The sequence below is a fragment of the Sorex araneus genome, chromosome 5 (genome assembly GCF_027595985.1).
Source record: "Sorex araneus isolate mSorAra2 chromosome 5, mSorAra2.pri, whole genome shotgun sequence".
In the NCBI taxonomy this organism is placed as follows: domain Eukaryota; kingdom Metazoa; phylum Chordata; class Mammalia; order Eulipotyphla; family Soricidae; genus Sorex; species Sorex araneus.
Genome location: NC_073306.1, coordinates 24475831 through 24503555, shown reverse-complemented (window position 1 = coordinate 24503555; position 27725 = coordinate 24475831). Strand labels below are relative to the sequence as shown.

Sequence of the window (27725 nt, the reverse complement as noted above, 5' to 3'; positions counted from 1 at the left end):
GAGCGGGGAGGGAAACTCAACCCGCCCCCTCCGAGGGGCCCCAATGAAGACAGCCAGGCAAGGGGGCAAGAGACTCTACGTTGCTCTCTTCCAGGAGCTTGGTTTTATAGTCTCTGGAAGCTGGTTGCTCATGTGATTGCACGGCATGGGGGCGGCAGTGCAGTTTCTGGGTGTGACTGCCTAGCTACTGGAAAATGGGGAATCTGGGTAGAAGAGGCCCAATCCCGATCAGAGCATGAGGCTTGTTCACATCCAGAAACTGCCCCCCCCCACCCCTGGTACTGTGTAATCCCATCAACGGCCAACATCCAGAGACTATAAAACCAAGCTTCCGGTACATCTGATAGCCTAGTTCTCCGTCTTGGAGAATCTGTAAGCCACCGAGAGTTTACTGCCCACGCGAGAGAGACTGGCAAGCTCCCCATGGCATATTCATATGCCAAATACAGTAACAAAGATGGGTCACATTCCCCTGACTCTGAAAGAGCCTCCAATCATTGGGAAAGACGAGTAAGGAAAGGCTGCTAAAATCTCAGGGCTAAGAGGAATAGAGGCATTACTAGTGCCCGCTCCAGTAAATCAAAGATCAATGGGATGACAGTGATACAGTGATACATTATCTTACCATTAAGCACCTTATAACATACCTTTGTAGAATGCCATTTTCCTGGGGTATTACACCATTGATAGCTGCCTGCAAACAGAAGGACAGAGAAGGCAATTTTAGGAAACAGAAAAATATTCTGGGGAGTAAAAGAGGGTAAAAAAAAATGCTATAAAGGGAAATAAGCATATTTTAAACATTATTTAAACAAAATGCGGAATGTTCCTTTTAATAATAAAAAGAACATTCACTATTAAATGTTCTTTTACTTCACTACAGTAAATTATAGTTTGGAAAAGTTTAAATATGCATTGATATACAGTAACCCTAAATCTTAGATCATAAAAAACTTAATCCCTTTTTCAAGTATGGTTCCCTGAGCACAGAGTCAAGTATGACCAGGTATGACCCCTTTATCAAGTAAAACATTCAAAAAAACCAATAGTTAGAAATCTTATAATAAGTAAAAATAATACCTTACAATAATACTAATAATTTTCCTTACAGTGAAAAGCAAGAAGGGAAAAAAAATCACAAACAGAAAATCAACAATGATAAATTTTAAAAGTAGCAGCCCATCCCCCTCTGGAGAAGCCCAATGCTTTCTCTTGAATAAGTATCTCTCTCTTTTTCTCTGCCCTCACATTTCTCTAAGTAAATTCCTTTAAATAAAAGTACTTTGCTTTACTCAACAAAAGTGTATATATATATATATGTAATTTTTTTTAATATGTAAAGCACTGGCAGAACTTTACAAGAAAAAAATACCCAATCTCATTCAAAAATGAGAAGAGAATAAAAGCTTCTTTAAAGAAGTACAACTGGCCAAAGGCATATGAAAAAATGCTCTAAATCACTAATAGAGAAAAGCAAATCAGAACAATGAGATACTACCTCACACTACAGAGACTGACACTCATCACAAAGAACAACAACCAGTGTTGATATGAATGTGGGGTGGGGGAAGGGGCACCCTATTCACTGCTGTGGGAATGTATACTGGTCCAATGTTTTTTGGAGACAATATAGACACTCCTCAAAAAAAGCTAGAAATTGAGCTTCCATAGGACCTAGCTATTCCACACCTGGGAATATGCCACAAGGGCACAAAAAAAAAAAAAAAGAAGAAAAGACTTCTGCCCTTTTATGTTCACTGTACCACTATTCACAATAGCCAAAAATCTGGAACAAACCCAAGTGCCCAGGAATAGATGACTGGATAAAGAAACTATGGTACATTTTACACAATGAAATACTACTTGGCCTTAAGAAAAGACACTGTCAATGTCACTGTCTTCCCATTGTCCATCTATTTGCTCGAGCAGGCACCAATAACGTCTCCATTGTGAGACTTGTTGTTACTGTTTTGGGCATATCCAAACACCATGAGAAGCTTGCCAGGCTCTGCCATACGGGCGGGATACTCTCGGTAGCTTGCCAGGCTCTCCGAGAGGGACGGAAGAAATGAAGCTGGGTCAGCCGCTTGCAAGGCAAATGCCCTACCTGCTGAGCTATCGCTCCATCCTAAGAAAAGACAAAGTCATGCAATTGTTGATACAAGGAGGCATCTGAAGAGTATCATGATGAGTGAAGTGTGAAATGAGTTAGAGTGAGGATAGACACAGAATGCCCTCACTCATATGCGGGATATAAAGAATCATGTAGGGGGATAACTAAACCCCAAAGACAAGAGAAATAAAGAGCAGGGAATATGTCATGCATGCTATGCTATCAGGAACAGCATTGTAAACCGTAGTGCCTAAAACGAAGACAAAAAAGAGAAAGAAAAAGTAACTGTCATAGAGGCAAGTTAAGGAGCTGGAAGGAGACTGGGGATATTGGTGTAGGGAAGGGGATACTGGTAAAGGGATTAGTGTTGGAACATTGTAAGCCAGACGCTCAATCATAAATAACTTTTAACTCTGCAATTCATTGTGATTTAAATTATTTTTAATTTTTAACAGAAAAAAAAACTTTAAAACATCTCAGAAGTTGAATTTATTCATTTGTGTTAAAATCATTATTCTTAACGAAACAAACATTTAATATAGGAGATCTTTGATTAACTATACCACTATGATAATATTGAGGTTACAAAAGAAGAAAGGCACTGCCGGGGAAGTTGCCTTTTTAAAATGAAATCCTGGCAAGAGGTCTCTAAGGTAACAAGTCACCAATTACTAAATACACAGCTGATGATGTGGATGTTTTTTAATCAAGTAGCTGGATGATGTGGATGTTTTTGAACAGGTAGCTGAACTTGTATGCTGAACTGTCGGCAGTTCATTTGAAGACTAACAGATAAAATTATCTAGAGGAAAAAACACCTTTCCAAATTTTCCTTTGCATCATAATGACTTATTTCCTCCCCTTCCCTATCCATATCCACATCAAAATGAAAAAGATTTTTAAAAAGCTAACATTTCAATATTTTATCAGCTGTCTGGAAATCAGTTACCTAAAGGAGTTTTTGTATTCTGTGAAACATTAACTTAAATATTTGCCAGAGGTGGGTCAAGTTTACAATGTTTTATTATTGAATGGGAATAAAGTAGATTGTATGATTATTGATATAAATGTTGTGAACTGTAATGCTCTACTGGGGAAAAACAAAGAAATCCAGAGATTAAGACAGACAATGGACTGGGCCAGAGAGATGGCGGGCAGGGCACTTGCCAGCATGTGGCAGACCCAGGTTTGATCCCCACCACCACACATGATGCCCTAAGCAGAGCCAGGAGCAATCCCTAAACACTGCCAGGTGTGGCCCAAGAGCAATAGAAAGCAAAATAAAAACAGACAGTGAATACCAGAGAACCCTGACAACTCTAAGGTTCATAAGCCTTGAATTAAACACTAAAATTAGTTCACAAAGCCACAAATTCAGTGGAAGCATCTTTCTGCCCAGTGCCACGTCTGTTATTCCTATTCTGCTGACAGCAAAGGTTCCACAAATATCTCCTTTGCTAAAAATTAGAAAATGTAAGAGAATATACTATAACCTTGGAAAAGAAAAAAAAATACCAATATCTAGAAAACTTTTGTTCAAATTTTCACTAAGGAATGCCAAGGTTTAGAGAAAGAACACTAAAGATTAAAAAAATCCAAGGTTTAAATCTAGACTCATTTGTTAATTTGATGATCTCAGTAAATTCTTTATTCACTAAAACCCCTTGGGTCCCAGCTTCTTATTCTATACAATGAACGAAAACTACATCCACAACAAAAAAAATGAGTCTTTTTCTTCATTAAAGGCACCAAGTTCTTTGTAAGAGATTTAGAAAATATGTTTGGCATACTACAGTTTCCCATTCATTGCAACTTTAAAAATAAAAAATTAGGCACCTGTTGGATAATATTGGGTTGCCCTTGCTCTTTCCCAGGGAGCTTAAGGTTTATTGAGTCACTCCCACAACAGTGCAACTGAGGCACACCCAATTCCATCAGGCACTAATAATCGTATTTTGCTTTTCTCTTTCCTTTATATCATCTGCGTGGTTTACTTAGCAATGTTCCTTTTGTATAGACACAGGAAGAGTTGATGCTATGCTATGTAACATGGGAGTTAATCAACTCCAAAATAATATTTACTCCTGGGCATCCATATTTACTTAAGCCTCAGTTGGCCTTAGTTCCTAGTGCTCCAAGAGCAGGGTCCTGAAAAGAGACTGGATAGACCCAGGGCAAGCTATGAGCTATCCTGGCATCGAAATGGGCCAAGCACCATAATACTTAACTATAAGTTAAGTTAAGAGCACGGTCATGGACAAAGTCTGTCACAACCCAGAAAGAAGTAACTGAATAAGGACCTGCTGGGGTTAGAAAAGACTAACCTGGCCTGAGGACTGTGGTCTGGAATACACAGCGAGATGTCCCCAGGAAGAGCCAACCTTTAAGCTTAATATATCTCTTACTGTGTTCATACAAAATGACATTGTTAGAAATATTATAAGAAGTAAATATACTATGACTGCTTAAATGGATTACTAGCTGAGGAAAAAGAGAAAGCAATACACCCTGGGTGGAATCCCGCCCTTGTGTGGATCTCCTAGAAATCTGGAGTGCTGAACCCTCAGATAAGATTCTGTCCTTGAATTAATCCCCTGTAGATTTTGTCCTTGAGTTCATCTCCTGAAGAAGAGGCTTTACCTCTCTTTGTTGTTATAATAATGTTCAACCCCACCTTTGTATCCCACCCTTCATGATTTCCCTATGGTCTGGAATCATATGCTGAAGATGTTGAAGACTAGATGTTGGGGACGAGAAACTCAGGACTAGATAGATGCTGAGGAATAAATGCTGAGGAGTAGACATGAGGACGAGATGTTGAAGACCGAGGAGGAGAACTGAGACTTTGGAGACTTTGAGACTAGATGACAATGACTGAAAGTAGAGGATTATAAGACTATGTTGAGACATTGACACGAAGAAGAGGATATATAACGAAGGAGTGAACTTTGAGGTCTACAAGGAGACTAGGATGATGGAATTCTGATGACTTGGGCTATGACCAAAACGAATGACTATGCTTGCACAGTAAAGGGAGAGATCGAACTACGCCATGCCAGGGAGGAGAGAGATATAAACTCACAATGGACCAGCCCGGGGCCTGGTTCCTGTTTCTCTGCTCCCTGGGTCCCTTGCCCATGTCCACCCTGGGGAGGTGGCTGTTGGACACCAAATGAGTCCTGCGTATGCGTGCCCATCACCTTTTTTTATTTGAAACTTACATGCACTATAATTTAAAATATTTTGAATATTAATATTTCAGGAATGCAATGTTCCCACACCACAACAACCACCAGAGAACCAACATTCCTCTTCCACCGTTGTCTTTAAGTCCCCTCTCAAGACTGTTTCACTCTCTGGGGCGGCTAGGGAGAGCCCCAGCAGCTCTTCCTCTGGCCACTAGGGTTCGGTGGGCTCAGGCTGCTCCCCCACCGGGGCAGCCCAGGCCATGGGTGGATGAAGAAGGAAGCGAGGGCCAAGCCGGTTGATGATCAGTTGCCCTTTATTCTATTCTCCCCAGTCTCCCTAAGCCCCTCATTCTAGCCTCACACTGCCCCTCATTCCCTTCTTCTCCTGTCTCTCGCTCATCTCTCCACACTCTCTCTCGCAGCCTTGCTCGCATCTGTCCATGTGCCTGCTCCTGAATTCTTCCCCTACATTCTTTTCCCTCTGTCCACCCCCCCCCCCCTGCTAGTCTCTCAGCGCTCAGTCTTGCTGCCTTGGTCACTCTCTCATCTCTCTCCAACTCCCCTATTGTGGGTAGCCACCACACCCCACCCTGGCAGACAGCAAAATCAACATATCAAAAGCCCTTCTCTGCTCAAGGGCAAAATACCACTTAGGGGTGTTTCTGCTCTCCTTAGTCCAATAACTTAATTAACATCTTAACATTAGTTATTTTGTATAGACACTGTAAGAGCATTGAGCTTGTAGGGTGGCTCTCCTGGGAACATCTCACCACCGACTCAGACTACAGTGCTCAGGCAGGATTAATCATTCCTAACTCTAGTAGGGTCTGAATCTAGTTATTGCTTTTTGGATCATGACAGCATTTGTCCATGACCAAGCTCTTAACTTATAGTTAAGCATTATGGCACTTTGGCCAGGCCCATTTTGATGTCAGGGTAGCACATAGCTCACCGCTTGCCCTGGGTCCATCCAGTCCCTTGTCGGGACCCTGCTTTGGGGGTGCTAGGAAGTAAGGGCGACTGAGACTTAGGTTGAGAGAACAGAATTCCTGGAGGTACCATCTGGAGTCAATTAACTACCATGTTACAAAAGCATAGCACTGTCTTCTTGTGCCCATACAAAAAGGACATTGCTCTGAATTAACTATGCAAAGGACTTAAGGAGAAGAGAAAAACAATACTTACAAGTTAACAGAGCACAAAGAAAGAAGTTACAAATAAACACAGAGGACTGGGAACACTGTGATGGGAGCAACCCAATAAACCTAAGCTCCCTGTGGCAAGGCAGAAAGGACAAACAAATGTTATCCTACACAAGACCTCCCCCACACATTTAGCAGTCTCAATTCTATCCTCAAACTCTCAAGGTCGTTACCATGTTTCTTTATAATCCATATATGAGTAAGAAGATTCAGTATTTGTTTAGCTCAGCATAACACCCTTCAGTTACAAGTTGCAGTGAACTGCAAAAGTTCATCTTTTTTTATTGCTGAATAGTATTCCACTGTGTAAACAAACCACATCTTTACCCACTAATCTGTTCTTGGGTACTGAGTTGTTTCCTGACTTTGACTACTGTGATTTTGGATAGTGTTGCAGTTAACACAGAATTGCAAATATGCTTTCAAATGAATGGCTTTTTGCTCTAGGAGTAGATGCCCAGAAGTGGAATCACTCAGTCATAAAACAAGCTCTACTTTTTAATTTTTTAGGAGTTTCCATAATTTTTCTGGGGAAACAAGCCACAGAATTCCCCGATAATGTGATAAAGAACACTTTTTCATAGCCCTATTGGCCATAGTATGTCTTCTCTGAGGAAGTGTCTATTTAACTCCTGTCCCAATTATGGATGGGGTTGTTGGTTTCTTCTGCTGTTAAGTTTTTTTAAGTGCTTTAGAAATCTTGAATATTATCCCTTTGTCAGATGTGAGCTAAGAGGATATTTTCTCCCACTCAGCAGAAGGTCTTATGTTCCAATATAGTGTGTTTTTATTTTTCCTCAGTGGAGAAACTATCCAGTTTCATGTATTCTTGGTTTTTTAAATGTTTGCTCACATTTCCTTAGTCAATAACATCTAATAACTGAGACGTTTATGGAAAAATTTTAATCATCATAACTAAGGTTTCTCATAAGATTTCTTGGGCTACTGATAGCTTCAGATGGGGTTAGTCACCAGAGAGAACAAGCAATGATGAGATTAGCATTTTCCATCCTTACTCCCTAAGTTAATAAATGATCATGGAATCAGAAAGTATAGAAGTTAAGGCACTTGCCTTGCATATAACTCCCCTGGTTCAATCCAGAGCACCACATATAATTCCCCAAGCACTACCAGAAATGACCCCTGAGCACAAAGCCAGGAAAAAGCCTTGAGTACTACTGGGTATACCCCAACCACTTTCCTGCCCCCAAAGTAAATGATCATGCCTACATAATAGAGCCTAATAAAAATCCCACTCAGAGTTTCAATATAAACTAACTATGGCTATATATATATATATATATATATATGCATATATATATTAATGAAGTTTTTAATACAGTATTACCTTTAGAGAATTCTTCAGGTAAGAGAATTTACTAGTATTGATAAAAATAAATATAAAGTAGAGGGCATGCAAACACTAATATTTATACATTCTTTTTATATCTTTATTTATATCTTTTTATATCTTTATCACCAGAGCTTCGTGCATGTGAAACATGCGCACAGTCTTTAAGCTCTCTCCCCAGCCCCTTCATGTCATTGTCAAGAAAGTGGAAAAGGCTATATAATTCATATTCAGTAGTCTATGATTTGTGTTCTACTGCATGCAGCTGACACCAATATGATCCCTGGCACTAGATGGTATGATCCCCTAAGCAACACCAGGTGCAGCCAACAAGGCCCCCTGGTCACCAAGAGGTATGGCCCTGGATATCACTGAGCATGGCAGGAAGGCCCAAATAAACCCCCGCAACAGCACCACAGGGTTTGAGCAACACGACATCTCACTGAACCATTGAATCTGTTTGCTAAAAATCACTGGCTCCCACACATCCAGAACACCACTTTGGAGTAACCTCCCCTTCAGAAAAAATTTATAAAAAAAGAAGAATGCAAGGAGGCAACTTGATATGCATGATGCCCTTTCAGTAACAGTACTGCAAACTACAGTGCCTAAAAAGGAAATGAGATAGAGAGAAGTGTGTTCCATAGAGGAAGGGTTGCAGGCAGGGGCAAGGTAGGGGGAGGTAGGCAGGAGAGAAATTGAGGACATTGGTCATTGGTGGCAGGAAATGTGCACTGGTGAATGGATGGTGTTGAAACACTGTATGACTAAAACTCAATTATGAACAACAGTGTAACTATATATCTGAGGGTGATTCAATATAAATAACTAAAAAGAAAAGAAAAAAGAAGAAAGAAAACAGAATTTCAATTGCCAATGCTCAAATAGCTCCTAACAGCCAAGTATTTGGCATTAATAAATCCTAGTTTGATTTTTTTCGGGGAAATATAACAGAAAAGAGAACTTTAGAAATGTAATTGTTCCTTTCCACAATCTGTTTTTGGTCAAACACACACACACACACACACACACACACCAAAAAATTTTCACAGAACCCTTCCAAGAAGCTATCAAAACGGCCCAACAGGCAGAATGAAGATTGTGCAGAACAGATTAAAGACAAGGAATATGAGAGAGATCATAAGACTAAAGATGCCTGAAAGATTCACCCTTCTAAAATAAACATCTATTGAAGGAAAACAATTGAGAGAGACAGACAGACAGAGAGAGACAGAGAAAGAGAAAGAGAGAGAACTGACAGCCAAGATCTCAAATACTAAACCATAATGCAATAAAGGTTTGTAAAGGGAAGAACTTGCTTCCCTTCTATAGGTTCTTTGCCCACTCCCACTCCCACTTAACAAACGTAGACTTTAGTCAGCATCACATAAAGGCCAACTTAACCTCTCACATTTCTGTCCAGCCAAAACAACTGCCAAATACTCTAATGTGGGAAGAGAAAAGGGAGAAGTAATCTGCCTTTTACAGATTCAATTTGCAACCAAAACCTGAAATATCTGAAGGATAGCAGTTTGAACGATTACTGAGGTAATATACTGCAGAATTCCAGGTAAAACTTCTAGACCAAAGTCAATAAGCCAGATCTGCTTCCTATCATAAGCAACAACATAAGGAAACCACTACTGTATTTTTTACTGGTAGTTCTAAATATAAATGCCTCCATTTTTAGGCCAATGGATGTTTAAACTCAATTAGTTCAGAAAAGTAAATTGCAATTACTCTGTGAAACAAATTGTGTAGGTATTATGGATAACACATGTACAGCCCCAAAATCTAGAGAAACCAAGAGAAAGAAGAATAGGAGGAAGGAAGGGAAGAAAGAATGGAGGGAGGAAAAAGGAAAGGAAGGAAGGTAAGCAGAAAATAAAAAGTCTAGATCTTAATTAAGTGGCAATGATCTTCTTCCTAATGGTAGAGTCAAATCACCTGGAATTACCTCCTTCCCTAATTCATTAGCAAATTCTCATTTCTGAATTGTTAAAATATATCCAAACTTTGGTCACATTTTACTCCTTCTATTCTAGTCTGAGTATCCATCTTCTGTCTTTCTTTACTCCAATAGTCTCCAAACTGATTTCCCTGCTTTATCCTTGTTCACCTTTATTGTATTCTTATCACAGTGGCCATAGAAAACCTTCAATCTAAGCTGGAGACTATGATCAAAATCTTCCACTGACTTTTACTTTGAAATGAAAAGATAAAATCAATAAGATGTTTCATCCTTTCCCACTTATTATTGTACTGGAGCTTCACTCTCCCTCCTTTCCAGAGCCAATCTTGTCTCCTTAATGTTCCTGAAAAATGCTAGATCCAATTTTCAGATAAGAATCTTGTGTTACTCATTCCCTCGCTTAAAATGTTCCTGCCTCCACTGATGCATAGCTCACTACTCACTAATTCCTTTCCTCAAGTCTACATTCAATTGTTACCTGCCATCTTTAAAAACATTTTCCAGACTCCTAAAATATATTTTCCTCCTCCTTGTATTATTTTTCCCTTATTTCCACTGACACAAACTGAACAATTTTACTTATTTATATCCTTGATTATTTGTCTTCCACTATGAAAATATAAGCCCCAGGATGGCAGGGACACATTTCTTTGGTTTATTGCTTTTTTCCCAGCACTAAGAAGAAAGCTTTAAATATAGTAAATGTTCTAAAAAATATATTCTGGTGAATTTCTAAATGAAAGTGTTAAATGTAATTAATAAATTAATAAATCAGTCCTCTTTTGGGATCTTAAGAGAGAATGAACAGGAAAAGAAATTGTCATGTGCTATATACGATATATATATCACTATACATGAATTATATTATATTTCATCTGTTTCATTTTATCCTTATTCTCTGAAATATGCTGAAGATAAGGAGAATAACACTGTGTGGAATTAACCAATGCAGCCAAGATCACAATATAGCATTCAAACTTAAATCTCTCTAACTCAGAAGTTCTGTAATTTTTAACACAATGCAATTCGAAGGGGGTACTTCTTCAAATAAATAAATAAATAAATAAATAACAAAGAAAAGGGTTAATTTTTGAGTTTCAGATCTATCAGCTAAAAATCTCTGTAATGATACTAGCAATACTAAAGTTTATTATAGTTTTTTGAGTCACAAACTATTTTAGAAACAGAGAACAATGCACTTATACTTCTGTATGGAGAACAATGTTAAGGTGTTTGCATGAAAAGGAGGTCAGAAGACATGAGAGAGTTTAACTATTAACACCAATAAGGTTATTCCTAGAACTCTCTAATCTGCACAGAACTCCTAAGCCTACAGAACACCAACTAGACACAAACTATCCAATGTACTGAACGATGGCAATAGTCTACATCTGCACTGAACCATATCGTGTTCTCACTAGAACCATATGTTTTTCAATGATATGAAAATGGCCAGTGTGATTAATCATTTAATATGAAGTCAAATACCTATATGGGGATACTTAGAGAAATACAAATAAAATTAGACAGAACACTTCTAAACCCACCATTCCACTTCAGTCATCTCCTTCACCACTTTCACTATCTCTCTAATTTAAATGATGGTGCTGATTAAAAAAGTAAATTTATTTTCCCCAAACTGACTCAAAGTAGAAATTACCCTATAGCTGAGTCATTAGTGTTTTTATTCTTAAAGGAAAAAATACTTAGAAAATACAGAGCATAAAATGCTTCAGGAAATACTAGTTTTGGACATGGAAAACAGGTTATTTAACAAATCAATTTAAGTGAATGATACAAGCTTCTAATTTTGTCCTTCTTCACATGGCAAACTACATGATTCTAGAAATTTGCCATTTAAAGGTTGTCCAACTGTCTGCATACAGATGTTTATGATAATTTTGCATGATCCTTTGTATTTCTAGATCAATGATAACTTCACCTTTTTTCATTTCATATTCCTTTTATCAGTCTTCTTTTATTCTTTTGGGAACCCATCAAGGGCGTTATCTTTTGCATTGATAACCCGTTTTTAAAAAATCTGTTCTCCGGCAGACCAATGGAACAGGGTTGAATACTCTGACACATCCCCCCAAATACATGACCATCTAATCTTTGATAAGGGAGCAAAAAAGGCGAAGTGGAGCAAGGAAAGCATGTTTAACAAATTGTGCTGGCAAAACTGGACAGCTACATGCAAAAAAATGGGCTTAGACCTCCACCTATCACCATGTACAAAAGTCAGATCAAAATGGATTAAGGACCTCAACATCAGACCAGAATCCCTAAGGTACATTGAAGACAAGGTCGGCAAAACCCTCCATGACATTGAAGCCAAAGGTATCTTCAAAACTGACATGCCACTGGCCAAGCAAGTGAAAACAGAGATAAGTAAACGGGACTATCTCAAACTAAGAAGCTCTGCACCTCAAGAAAAACAGTGCCCAAAGTACAAAGACAATCTACAGAATGGGAAAGGATATTTACGCAGTACCCATCCGATAAAGGGTTGATAACAAGGATATACAATGCACTGGTTGAACTCCACAAGAAGAAAACTGCCAACCCGATCAAAAAATGGGGTGATGAAATGAACAGAAACTTTCCTAAAGAAGAAATCTGAATGGCTCAGAGGCACATGAGAAAATGTTCCACATCACTAATCATCAGGGAAATGCAGATCAAAACAACCATGAGATATCATCTCACACCACAGAGACTGGCCCACATCCCCAAAAACAAAAACAACCGGTGTTGGCGTGGATGCGGGGAGAAAGGGACTCTTCTTCACTGCTGGTGGGAATGCCGACTGGTTCAGCCCTTTTGGAAAACAATATGGACGATTCTCAAAAAATTAGAAATTGAAAAAAAAAATTAGAAATTGAGCTTCCATTTGACCCAGCAATACCACTCCTGGGAATATATCCCGGAGAGGCAAAAAGGTATAGTAGAGATGGCATATGTATTTCTATGTTCATTGCAGCACTGTTTACAATAGCCAGAATCTGGAAAAAACCAGAGTGCCCCAAAACAGATGACTGGTTAAAGAAACTCTGGTACATCTACACAATGGAATACTATGTAGCCATCAGAAAACATGAAGCCATGAAATTTGCATATAAATGGATCAACATGGAAAGTATCATGTTGAGTGAAATGAGTCAGAAAGAAAGAGAAAGACATAGAAAGATTGCACTCATATGTGGAATATAATGTAACTGAGAAGTACAAGTTGGCAATGATGCAACTTCTGGCAGATATCTCTCTGGACTTTAGTTACTAAATTACTAAAATACTGAAACCCAAAACCGAGAGGCCGCTAAGTGTGGTCACTCAACCTCATACCTCTTCATCCTCAGCAATGGAAAACAAATTATCTAATGATTCCTTTTCAACAGGTCTGACTTTAGGGGAGAGACTCTCCAAACAATAATAGTGAGTTTTGTTGAAATATTGAATGCAATCAAAGTGAAAGTAAAATGAAATTTATTAGTTACACAGGCGGGGGGGGGGGCCAAGGGTAGGGGGGCTAGGGGCGTGGGTGGGGTAGGTGTGTGGGGGTGCGGGTTGGAGCTATACTAGGATTCTTGGTGGTGGAATACGTGCACTGGTGAAGGGATGGGTATTCGAGCATTGTGTAACTGAGATTTAAACCTGAAAACTTTGTAACTTTCCACATGGTGACTCAATAAAAAATTTAAAATAAAAAAAAATAAATAAAAAATAAAAATTAAAAAAATCTGCTCTCATTTCTTATCTTTTATTATTTGAAAATGAGTGTTTGGGGCACACCTGGGAGTGCTCAGAAGTCACTCCTGTAGCTAGCAGGATCAAAAAAGGATCAGCAGCGTGCAATGCAAGTAACTTAACTCCTGTACTATTTCACCAACCCCAATTTTACTGATCTTTTGTATTGTCTTCTTGGATTCTGTTCATATCCACTCAAAGTGCTATTAATTTCCTTCTGTTCATTATCTTTTTGGTCCTGTTTGTTCCTCTTTTTTTCTTTTTACTTCTTTCAGCTGCAATGAGAAAAATCTGTGTTCATTTCTTTAGATGTATACCTACACTATACCTCTTTGATTATCTCATTTAATGCCATTATTTCCTTGTTAATTTATTTTCCTTGTTAATTTCTTGCCCACTGCTTTCAGTGATGTGCCGAAATCACAAACAATTATGATGCTGCTATCAATGTGTCCCCAAACACACTGATAGCAAAATAGTTAGATGTCTGTTATTTAACTATTTTGTATATTGGATACCCCTATGCTGGCACACATAACATTGATGACTTTACCTTCTTGCTGGGCTAATCTCATCAATATATAATATCCAACTTTGTCTCTCACTACCTTTCTTTAGTTGAAATTCTGTTTTATTAACTATGAGACTGACAGTTTCTTACACATCACACTATCTCTGACTCCCCCCACCCTACACACACACACACACACACACACACAAAATATTTCCTTTTAGGAAAAAACACTAGGACTGGAGTGGTAGCACAGCAGGTAGGTTGCACACAGCCAACCTGCGTTCGATTCCTCCATTCCTCTCGGACAGCCCGGCAAGCTAACAAGAGTATCCCGCCTGCACGGCAGAGCCTGGCAAGATACCCGTGGCATATCTGATATGCCAAAAACAGTAAGAAGTCTCACAATGGAGACATTACTGGTGCCCACTCGAGCAAATCAATGAGCAACAGGATGACAGTGATACAGTGATATTGTCAGACCCATCTGATAAGGGGTTGATATCAAGGATATACAAGGCACTGGTTGAACTCTACAAGAAGAAAACATCCAACCCCATCAGAAAATGGGACGATGAAATGAACAGAAACTTTCTCAAAACAGAAATCCAAATGATCAAAAGGCACATGAAAAAATGCTCTTCATTTTTGGAAAAATGCTCATCATCAGGGAGATGCAGATCAAAACAACAATGAGATATCATCTCACACCAGAGACTGGAACACATCCAAAAGAACAAAAAAAACCAGTGTTGGCTCGGATGTAGGGAGAAAGGGACTCTCCTTCACTGCTGGTGGAAATGCCGACAGGTTCAGCCCTTTTGGAAAACAGTATGAATATCAAAATATTAGAAATTGAGTTCCCATTTGACTCAGCAATACCATTTCTGGGAATATATACCAGAGATGCAAAAAAGTATAGTAGAAATGACAAATGCACTCGTATGTTCACTGCAGCACTGTTTACAATAGCCAGGATCTGGAAAAAAAAAAAAGAAGTGGCCGAGAACAGATGACTGATTAAAGAAACTTTGGTATGTCTATACAATGGAATACTATGCAGCTGTTAGAAAAGATGAAGTCATGAAATCTGCTAAGTGATTAGAGTCAGAAAGAGAGGGAGAGACACAGAAGGACTGCACTTAATTGTGGAATATAAAGTAACAGAATGGGAGACTAACACCCAAGGATAGTAGAGATAAGGACCAGAAGGACTGCTTCACAGCTTGGAAGCTGGCCTCACATGCTGGGGGGAAAGGCAGCTCAGATATAGAAGGGACCGCCAAGTACAGGGTGCTTGGAGGGCACTTTCAGGTTGGGAGATGCATACTGAAAGTAGACTATAGACTGAACATGATAGCTACTTAATACCTGCTGCACTGCAAACCACAACACTCTAAAGGAGAGAGAGTGTAAAAGGGAACGCGCCTGCCAGAGGCTGGGGTGGGGATAGGGGGGCGGGGGAGTGCCGAGGAGGGGGTAGGGGGTGGGAGGGATACTGGGAACATTGGTGGTGGAAAATGGGCACTGGCGGAGGGTGGGTACTCCAACATTTTATGACTGAAACAGAAGCATGAAAGTTTATAAGTCTAACTATACCTCACGATGATTCAATACAAAAAAATGTAAAAAAAGAAAAAAGAGAGAGATCTAACCTTTAACAACTGAACTTAGAAAGGTGTCTGTCAAGGGGCAGGCTAGAGGAGTTGGGGGCAGATGTGGAAGGAAACCTGGGAACATTGGTGGAGGGAAGCTGACACTAGTAGTGGGATTAGTGCTGTGATACTGTGTATCTAAAACATAACTATGAATAACTTTGCAAACCACTGTGCTTTAATTTAAAAAAATTCCTTCCCAATTTCCTCCGAAAGCCTACCAAAACATGACCTTCTCTTTGTCTCTCTCTATCTCCTGTAGCTTACTACAATTTGGTTCTCAGTTGCAATTCCTCTGCAATTTCCAAATAGTAACATACTTTGTGGGAAAAATAACTGGCCATTTTGCACCAGGTATCATTTCACTGCCCTTAAGGGCCAATCAATCAAGAGATGATGAATCTAGAAAGCTCTTTCCAGGCAACAAGCCGACAGGTTGAAAGATGAACTCACCAACCTCTTTGAAAGTAATCATCTTGACTACATGATCACAGTACCATTTATGGAAAAAAAGAATAAGGATTTAGAGGAAGGGTGAGCTGCAGGCTGTTAGTGGCAAAATAATGAATAAATCCCCTAGGGGGCTGATCCCCTGTTAAAGCAAACTATCTTATCTGGAAACCTAATCCGAAGGTTTCTAAGAGAAGGTTTCACCAGTCCTTGTATTAGGCTTTGTGGGTAAGAACATGGACTGGACAATTTTTCCTCCTCAGATTAGTGCTGTTGGGTTTTTATTCAGATCTTAATTTCTTTTGCTTTAAAGTTTACTCTTTCTTTGTTTGGTGGTGTTCCAGGTTTATTCTGGGCTCTGCACTCAAGAATCAATCCTGGCAGGGCTCAGCAGACCATATAGGGTGCCAGGAATCATACCCAGGTCAGCTGCAGGCAAGACACACGCCTTAACTCCATCAATTTTACACTGAAGTCTGACAAAGGTATCACACAATGCATAGGTACTTTTGTTCGGTTGGTCTTGAGCTTTGCACCACAACCAGTATGCTCATAGGTAGCTCCCAACTCTACTCTGGGGTCTCCAAAGTTAAGCCCAGTCTGCCCTTGCTAACTCTTCTGCCCTCACACAGTGCATTTTCCCACTTATTTCCATGAATCAAAGTGCCTGATCAAAAAAATCCTTCCTTTTGAAGTCTCTACTTTGTGTTTAAGAGCCTGGGTTAGATCCCTGGTACCACATGGTCCACTGTGTAGCACTATGTGTAGCCCAGAAATACCACCTGAACATCTTCTATGGAGTGTGCCACATACATGGTGGCAGTGGAGACAGGTTGTCCCTTCCCATTCCCCAGTCTGCTCAGGGTCCTGGCTGTCACACCCACAAACTGCCTCTGGGTGCCATCTCAGCGTATTCACAGCTTTAATCCAGAGACTCACAAATGAATCTCAAAATGGACTAGCTCCCAACAGAAATGTCTCTGGACCCCAACCATTTACAATTTTAGAATTCCAGGAGTGCACTTGTACAGCTGTGCGACCTCTCAGGATATTCATAATAAGCAATAGAAAATACAATATAGCATCTACCTGTGGTAGGCAGGTAGGAAAATCTGAAATAATGGTGGTGATAAGGTATAATGGTGGTAGGACTGGTACTGAAATATTGATTGTAATCAATTAATATGAACAACCTTCACTGCATCACTGTCATCCCATTGGTCATCGATTCGCTCGAACAGGCACCAGTAACAACTCCATTCATCCTAGCCCTGAGATTTTAGCAGCCTCTCTTTACTCATTCTTCCCAGCGGTGCAGCATTGGAGGCTCTTTCAGGGTAAGGGGAATGAGACCTGCCATTGTTACTGTAGTTGGCATATCCAATACGCCACGGAGAGCTTGCCAGTTTCTGCCGTACGGGCAGGAATGCTCTCGGTACCTTGCCAGGTTCTCCAGCGGAAGAACTAGGTTATAAGAGGTCGTGTAGCCACAAATGTGGCCGCGCACTTCTGGGAGCTTTGTTTTATAGTCTCTGGATGTTGGCCGTTGATGGAATTACATGGTGCGGGGGGGGGGGGGGGAGTTTGTGGGTGTGGCTGCCAAGCTACTGGAAAATGGGGGATCTGGGTGGAGGAAGCCCTGTCCCAATCCAAGCAGGCTTTGAGATCTTAGCCCCGGGTCCTGCACACTTGGGTGAACAATCTTATGAAAATAAAATTTTTTAAAAAATAAATAAGTAAAAATGTCTCTGTGTGTGCTTGTACAAAGGAAGAGTATGTAGGAAGCATGTACCTCCAATGAGCAATATCCCCAATCAACAGAAGTCATTTTAATTTATTCAATAATTATACATTGTTTTATTCTTTAATATTTTATTTTACTTTTTTAGTGATTTACAAGACTATTAATGGTAATTTTAGGCATACATCATTCCAGCACCACACTCACCACGAGAGAACCTACTTTCCTCCACCTAAGGTCCCTCCCATTCCCCTTTGAACCCCCCACCCTGTAAACTCAGTGCTGTGGAGCAGTTCTCCATTTCTGCTGCCTTTGGTCATTTGTTGTTGCCTTACTATGTATCTTACTATATCTCACATAGGAGAAAGATCATTTTTTGTTTGTTCCTTTCCTTCTGGCCAGACTTCTCTCAGCACGATACACTCTATCTCCTTCCACGCAGAGATAATTACATTATTTCATCCTTTATATTAACTGCATAGTATACTATTATGTAAATATACCACAACTTCTTTTTTTTTTCTTTTCCTTTTGGGTCACACGTGGCGATGCACAGGGGTTACTCCTGGCTCTGCACTCAGGAATTACTCCTGGCAGTGCTCAGGGGACCATATAGGATGCTGGGAATCAAAATCGGGCTGGCCGCCTCAAGGCAAACTCCCTACCCGCTGTGCTATCACTCCAGCCCCACCAAAACTTCTTGATCTGTAGTTGTCCATCTTCTTGTCCATCTGTAGTTGGACATTTGATTTGTTTCCATATCTTGACTATTAAACTAAGTACTACAATGAACATAGGTGTGCATATAACCTTTCAAATTAAAGCTTTTCTATTTGCAGAGCAGATGTCAAAAAGTGCTATAACTGGGTCATATGGCAGTTCTATTTTTACTTTTCAAAAAAATCTCCATATTGCTTTCTACAGAGGTTAAACCAGGTAACATTCCCACAAACCATAAATGAGAGGTCTTTCCTCACCACATCCCTGCCAATACTAGCTACTTCTAGACATTGTTTATATGTGCCCTCTCACTGGTATAAAATGGTATCTCATTGCTCTAATTTTCATTTCCCTGGTAATAAATTACAATAATTTTTCATAAGCTTACTAGCATCCGTATTTCCCTTTGGGGAAGTGACTGTTCTTCTCTCCCCATTTTAGGATGGGGTTAATGGAGTACTCTGTACATCTTGGATATTAGCCCTTGATATATTTTCTCCTGTTCAGTTGGCTTTTTATTTTAGCTTGAATTTCTTTTGCCATGAAAATTTTTTAATTTTAATATAGTCCCATTCATTTATTTCAACTTCTGTCTTTATCTCCATGCTCAGTTCGTTCATGGACTATTTCTTGAAGAGTTCTGCGTATGCTTCCTTCAATTAATTTTGTGAATTCTGGTCTAATCTAATCATTAGTCCACCTTGAATTTACTTTGTGAATGCTATGAGATAAAATTCTCGTTTCTTTTTTTTTTTCTTCTTAGACATGGCTATTCAGTTTCCCCAGCAGTAAGTAAGTTAAGAGGTTTTCCATGCTTTACTTGAGGTTATAGAAACAAAGTTCATAGAAATAAAAGGTAATAGAAATGAAGAATATGAGAACTGGTCTTCAGAAGAAAGGTTAAAAGGGGGAGGACAGGCCCCCCCAACCCCAATGCATCTAGGACTGGGAACAGAACATTATAATAGGGGAGGGAAGTGGTCACTCAGAAAGGAGGGGGTGTGCTGAATGTGCTGAAAGGTGGTAAATTGTTATGCATAAAACTCTATCACTAAAAGTATTGTAAACCATAGTGCCTTTAAAAAAAAATCAGTGCCTGTAACAAAGGCAGAATGGTGGGTGTGATGAAAACTGTGAAGATAGGAGGAGGGAAGTGGACACTGGTAAAGGGATTGATGCTGGAACATTATATGCCTGAAACTAAGTCATGAAAAAATGTAATTCATGGTGCCTTAAAAAAGAAATGTGCTTGAGAAAAATCCAAGAACAAGAAATAAATATTTAAAGAACAAACCAGAACTATACAAAATTATTAGAACAGAGTGAGAGACTGACACAAAAGGATATGGCCCACATTCGGGATATTAAGAAACACAGTAGTGGAATAACAAATGCCCCAAAGCAGCAAAAACAAGAATCACAAGAATTGATTTTCAGTAGGAAGTATGCCACTTGGCGGGGTAGATAAGAAGAAAAAGGGAACACAATAACAATAGTAAAGGCAAGTGTTCAACCATGAGGAGGAGAAGGAGGTAAAAGGTAATAAAGTGTTATGCATAAAGTCTCACCAGCAACAGTACTGTAAACCACACTTCAAAGATTGAAGGGGCAAGAAAGATTAAGAAAAAAAAAAAAAGTAGGCAGGGCCTGTGCCTTAAATGCAGCCCATATAGAGCTTGGGCATATAAAACCAAACCAGATTCAATTTGTGGCACCACAGGACCTCCTGGGCATCACCAGGCTTCATCCTGGAGACTCTAAGCACCAAGTTCAGTGCTAGGTTTAGACCCTAGTACTGAACAAATAACCTGGTTGGTTGGTTGGCTGAGTTTCAGGAAAGGCTCCAAGCTCCCAGAGCCTACCTAGGTGGCAACTATAAATAAATTAAAAATAAAACACAGATTACAGTAGGAACAGACAATCTCATTATTTTCTTTTACTGTTTACAAATTTAGGGATTTAGTGCTACTAACCTATGCCAAAAACACCAAAGTGCCAATATCACTTTATCACAGTCCCCTGGAACTTTTTGGCCCTCCTCTCTCATCTTGGCACCACCACACTCTTGGTAATCTCAATTGTGTGATCAAACTCAAAGGATTTATATTCATTGGCCATTTTCTATTCCTGTGATTTGTTTCTTTACCACATGAGTGAAATCATCTGGTTTATTTGTCTTTCTCCTTATGATTAATTTTACTTAGCATGACTGCCTCCTATTTATCCACACTGTTGCAAAAGACAAAGATTTCACTGAGTAGTACTCTCCCAAATATCTATCTATACACCAAGTCTTCTTTATCCACTCATCCATTGCTGCACTTTGGATATTTCTAAATCATAGCGCTAGAATGAACACTAGTTATATACTTATCTTTTCAAATCAGTGTTTCTGTGTTCTTTGGATATCTAAGAATGAAACTGCTGGATCATATGATATTTTTAATATTTTAGAAATATACTTTCCATAGAGCTCTGACCAATTATTCCTACAAAGAGTGAATAAGTTTCATTATTCACCAAACCTCCACCAGCACTTGTTGTTTCTGGCCTTTCCATTTATAGGCCAATCTTAGAGGCATGGGGGATAACCTAACTTGCCATAAAAAGTGGTTTTATCCACATAACTGTGAGAAAACATACTGGAATGTCAAACAGGGCTAGCAGTGTGGCTCAGTGAAATAGTACAGCCCTTGCACATATGAGACTCTGAATTCAATTCCCTAGTACTTCACATGCCTTCATCCCCAGAACTATAAAAAGTAACGCCCTCTTCAAAACTAACTATTGAGGCTGGAGAGGTAGTGCAGGAATCTTATAAGATACTTCCCTTGCATTCAGCTGATCCCAGTACAAATCCTCTGAACTACATATGACTGTAAGTGCCACAAGGAGTCACTCCTAATCACAGAGCATCACCAGGTGTGGTCCAAACACACACACCTCCTACCCCCCCAAAAAGATGACAACTTATTCCTTGAAGATTTTGTTTTGGGGGGTGGGAAATGTTGGACCACACCTAGCAGTGTTCAAGCTACTTCCAGAGGAGTGCTCAGAGAACTATACAGAGTCAGAAATTGAATCTATTGAACCTAGAGATTCCACAAGCAAAGCATGCACTCGAGCCCAAATTTCTATATATTCTCATATCATTACAATGAGGATTATTACTTTTGTAAGCTGAAAATAAAGTTTTATTTGAAATTTTTAAAAAATATTTAACAAAGATGTTAATAGTAGCAAATCTATATAAAACAGATAGTTGAAAGTTAATTATGGTAGTCTATATGGATTGAAAATAACTAAAGATCTAATGCCAGCTCTACAAGTACACAGCTACTTAAGAAAATTAACTTTTCAAAATTGTAAGTCAGGCATCCTTAATACTTCAAAGGCACTGAAGGACAATAGGCCATCCCATTACAAGCAATACTACCCCAATACTATATACAATTTATTATTATTCTTCTCCTGGAAGGAAGCATAAATTGAGGCTCCCATAACCATGAACACCGGACCCCATGCCAGAGGCTGTTTCCACTCGGGGCGCCCCAGAGGAGGGTAAGTGAGAGCTCTCCCCGCCCTAAGGGACCCAGCCCCAGCAGCTGACCTCCACTACCTACCCACCTCCACCCTCCAGGCCACTTTCCACACAGTCGGGCGGAGCCTCATGCATGAGTGAACATATTCCTGGACCATGCAGTCACTGACACATCATAAGCCACTCCCTACCCATTTTCCGTAAAATCATAGAGGGAAATATGTATATATATGCCTCTTGGAGAGCCTGGCAAGCTACCAAGAGTATCCCGCCTGCACAGCACAGCCTGGCAAGCTCTCCGTGGCGTATTCGATATGCCAAAAACAGTAACAATAACAGGTCTCATTCCCCTGACCCTGAAAGAGCCTCCAATCGTTGGGAAAGACGAGTAAGAAGAGGCTGCTAAAATCTCAGGGTTGGGACGAATGGAGATGTTATTGGCGCCCGCTCGAGTAAATCAATGAGCAACGGGATGACAGTGATACAGTGATTAGTCTGTTTAGCAATTGTAAATAGATTAGAATTCTGTGAATGTGTACTGCTATCTTGAGACTAGCCTTTTGAATTATTGCTGCACTCTCCCACCCAAATTATAACACATCTATAATAAACTATCTGAACTCAAAAGAAAAACCATACCAGAATGCCACTTCTTTTTTCTTTAAATGAATTACTGTGAGATCCAGTTACAGACAAACTTTCATGATTATATTTCAGTCATACAATGATCGAGTACCCATCTCTCCACCAATGCCCATTCTTCACCACTAATGTTCCCAGTATCCCTCCCACAACTCCCACCCAAAATGCCACTTAACAAACTTAGAAAAAAAAACAATCATCAGTGAAGGCCACAGGAAGTGAGGTGGAAACATCACACAGTTATTCAGGCAAGCCTGACTTTTCTCTCCATCCAAGCAAGGGAAATATGAACCTTATATTATATTATATAACCTTATATTATATTTATAGTCATATATAAAAAAAAGAAAGTGCTTTTTAAATTATCTAAGAATTCATAATTATTGGTGATTTAATTCCGACCTGAGTATGAGCTTATCAAAGACATAGCATTTAGGTTTTAATCATTCTAATTAGTTATAGATAGACTATAGTCTGCTGAGCCATACATAATGTGTATTAAAAATAAGATTTCATTAATTTTATAACTGGCCAAAAAGACAAATATACTTGAAATAAGACAGAAAAATAAGCATTATATCACTTACAAGTATACTGTAAAAGGAAATCAAACTCAGGAAAAAATAGAAAATTGATTGCCAATTTCAAAGACTGAGGGGCAGGGCTAGAGAGATAGTAGGGCCCTTACCTTGCACCACCCAACCCAGCTTCAATCTCTGGCATCCTCATATGGTCCCCGTGCACCACCAGGAGGAATTCCTGAGTGTAGAGCCCGGAGTAACCCCTCACCTGAGCATTGCTGGGTGAGCACCCCCCCCCAAATAAAGACTGAGAGGCAATGTTAATAAATAAAACTGATCAAGGGTAGAATGTGAAATTTTTAAGATAAATACTTCTGGGTATCTAAAATATCAGCATGATCTGCCCCGGGAGGGAAAAGGTTTTTCTTTCTCATCCTTTCCTTTTGCCCGCGGCATGGCGACCACCATCTTATAAGGCCCACTAAAGAAAGGTACGAGCTTGCAGTGATGGGATGTGTGGGAGATCTCAGGATGGGGGGCGTTACCGGTGCCGCTCTCCACCCAGATGTGACCGCAAGCAGCCGGACACAAACGGCTCCTCTGTTCCTGAATGCCCATGATACCGGAGGCCCACTAACTACTATCGGCACTCAGCGGCTTCTTGCAGAAATGCCTCTAGACTGTGAACTAAGCCATGGCCCCATGCCGCCCCAGGAGGGGAAAGGTTTTTCTCTCTCGGCCTTTCCTTTTGCTGGCGGTGTGGTGACTGCCATCTTATAAGGCCCACTAAACAGAGGTAGAGCTTGCAATGATGCGACTTTCTGGCAGAAATTTCTCTGATCTTAAGTACTAAAATACCAGAAATCCAAAACCTCATATGCTCTTCATTCTCAGCAATGGAAAACAAATTATCAAATGATGGCTTTTTCTGATTGTTGGGGGGAAATTCCAAATAATAATAGTGAGTTTTCTGTTGAAATATTGAATGTAATCAAAGTAAAAAGAAAATAAAGTGAAAATCATCCACCACACAAGCGGAGGTGGGGGTGGGGGTGGGATGGGAGGTAGACTGGGGCTCTTGGTGGTGGAACATGTGCACTGGTGAAGGGATGGGTCTTTGATCATTGTATGACTGAGACTTAAACCTGAAAGCTTTGTAATTTTTCACATGATTCAATAAAAAATTTTAAAAATTAAAAATAAATTAAAAAAATAAAATACCAGCATGGTGACTCTAGTTATATACTGCGTGTATCTATGAAAGTTACTAAGAGAAACATCTAATTTTTACCACACACACAAAAAGAAAATGTGAATTGATGGATGTATGCTGTCAATTATTTCACAATATAAACCTGTATAAAATCATGTTAAAACCCTAAATTTATGAAATGCTATAAGCCATTTTTATTTTTACTTCAATAAAGCAAAAAAAAAGAAAGAAAAAGTGTACTTACCACTAAGTCCCAATTATTCTGTTCAAGCAATGTAATAGCTTCATCAATGTTTTCAATGCCAGTACATGCCTAGAAATAAAGTAAAAAATACATCATATATAATTTCGAGAATGGGGAGTCTCATATTAAAAAATAAATTCATAATGGGTAACCAGTTTGAATAAATATAAGAATAAACCCAAGACACTAGCTTAATGCTCATGAGCATTTTACGGATACTATCTGAAAATTGTCAACTACAGTGAAAATTTGCATTATCTAACAAAAAACAGTAAAATTAAACAATGAAAGTAAGTTTTGTAGTCAAGTATGCTATCTAGATTCTTAACTACTTAGAAAAACTTTGATCTAAGAGATTTTACTATGACACCTAACAAACAGCTCAAGTGACATACCACCTGCTTTTTAGGCATAAGCCCATAAATTAGTTTTGTTTGGGTTTTTGTTAGTTTGAGGGTTGCAATTCTGGCCACCTTGCTTATACATATTTTAAGTGCAATGCTCCATGGTTTGGGGTTGGAAGGATTGCAACATACTTCGGTACATGCTCACGAATATCAAGCTGTGTACCACAGATCATATACTCTATTGCAGCCCCAAGAAGTCTCAGACAGCGGTAAGGCATTTGCCTTGCACACGGCCAACCTGGATTCAATTCCTTGCGCCACATATGGTCCCCCAAGCTTGCTATGGGTGATCCTTGAGTGCAGAGCCAGGAGTAAGCCCTGAGCACAGCCAGATGTGAGGCGTGAAGAAAGAGAGAAGAAGAAGGGGGAGAGAGAGAGAGAGGAGAGGGAGGAAGGAAGGAAGGGAGGGAAGGGGAAAGAGAGAGAACGAGGGGTTCCAGACAGAGGACTTGTCAGTATTAGGGTTGACGTGTGCACATCACCAGGTTATCAAACTCAGTGTTATGGTTTCAAGGTAGGTGTTTTTCAGGGTTTTTTAATTTTGTTTTCTTTTGGCTTTTGCCAAATGGAGGGGATAATGGAATAGGGGATTTGCCTTGCACACACCTGACTCGGGTTCAATCCCCAGCATCCCATATCGTCCACCCGTGCACCACCAGGAATAATTCCTGAGTGCAGAGCCAGGAAGAGCCCCTGCGCATCACCAGTGGTGAAAAACCCTCCCCCAACACACACACACACACACACACACACACACACACACACACACACACACACGAATTAAAAAAAGGAAAAAAGAAGAAATAAAAAAAAAATTAGGACAGGGGCTAGAGCATCAAGAACATCAGTACATGAGGAGGGAGGGACGTAGGAAGGAAGGAAGAACAATGAATCAACAAAACCCAAAGAATGTAAATACAGAGATAAAACAGTTTCAAAAAAAACTGTAAGCTATGGAACTGAAAAGTACTATAATTGAAAATTAGCATGTTTCAACATAATTCTAAACAGGCAGATGAAGAGATGAGAATATAAATCAACAGAAATCATCCAGTTTGAGAAGCATAAAGATAAATGAACAGGAGTCCAGGATCTGTCTCATAAGGTTGCAAAGTATGTATTACCAGGTTTGATCCCTGACTCTAGATGGTTCCCCAGCAAAAGAAGCAACCTGAGCACTAAGTCAGGAGAAATCCCTAAGCACTTCTGGATATGGCTAAACCTTTATCCCCACACTTCAAAAAGAAAAATGAAAAAAAGTCTAAAAACATGAAACCCCAGGGAATGAAGAAATTATAGCTGCTAACATTCCAAATTTGATAAAACATGAGAAATAACATGCAGCTTTCCCCGTGATCCAAAGATAAACAGTCCTATCTTGTATGATTTAGGAGTTTAGGAACCATGGTTATAGTAGTGTTAACATATATGTTTTCAGTGTACAAAGTTATTGCAAGTTTGTCATTACTAAAGGGCCAAAGACTCTCTACCACCATCCTTATGTCACTTCTAGTCTGTACTTTGCTACCTCCTCCTAACAATTAGCATCCACCTCATTTCTGAAATCAAATTTCAAGGGCTTGTTATCATACTGTCCATTCCCTTGCTTTGTATATGACAGATCAGTGACATCATCAGTATTTGTCCTTCTTCTGACTTAAGTGAAATACTTAATGTGATACCTTCCACCTCCCTCCACATTGGCAAAAGGCAAGATTACATCTTTTCTCTCTCTCTCTCTTTTTTGTTGTTGTTGTTTTGTTTTTGGGGGGTCACACCTATTGATACTCGGTTGTTAGTCCTGGCTTTGCACTCAGGAATTACTCCTGGCAGTGCTCCAGGAGACCATATGGGATGCTAGGGATCAAACTCAAGTCGGTCGCATGCAAGGCAAATGCTTTCCAGGTGTAATAATGCTCCAGCACTAAATTTCTTCTGTTCTTATAGTTACACAGTATTTAATTGTGCATATATAACACAAGTTTTTTTTTCCAAAACTGTTCCCATGGGGTTTTTTTCCCAGTTTCTTTGTTTTTTTGTTTGATTGATTTGGGGTTTTGTTGGTTTCTTTAGGGGGCTACAACAGGCAATATACAGGGGTTATTCCTGCCTCTGCACTCAGGAGTTAACTCCTGGTGGTGCTCAGGGGAATATATGGGAAACTAGAATCGAACCCAGGTCAACCTTGTGCAAGGCAAGCACCCTACACACAGTACTATCTCTCCAGCTTTTTTTTTTTTCTAAATTGAGGTACCATAGTTTACATCACACCATCACAAAATATACAGTATTTTATCACTATCCCAAAATTCCTTCTCACCACCACTATCCCCACACACCTCATACTTTCAGTTTGATTGTTTCGTTGGCAACATCCTCAAGGTTTGAAACTTCCATTGGGGATTATCTAATGCATTCCTTTATGTCTATATGTCCACATGAATGATATCATCTGGTATTTATGTTTTATGATAAATTTACCTGACATAATTTCTAGGTTTCTCAGA

The 27725-nt window shown here is 39.6% G+C and overlaps 1 protein-coding gene across 1 annotated transcript in view; it reads right to left on the bottom strand.

The window, feature by feature from the left end:
- Nucleotides 1–27725, bottom strand: part of FAF1 (Fas associated factor 1) — a 373466-nt gene that overhangs the window by 290594 nt on the left and 55147 nt on the right. Inside the window, exons 2-3 of the mRNA XM_055139161.1 lie at nucleotides 24812–24880; nucleotides 648–694 (exon numbers count right to left, since the gene is read on the bottom strand). Coding sequence (XP_054995136.1) covers nucleotides 648–694; nucleotides 24812–24880 — 116 coding nt within the window. The remainder of the gene's footprint in view (nucleotides 1–647; nucleotides 695–24811; nucleotides 24881–27725) is intronic.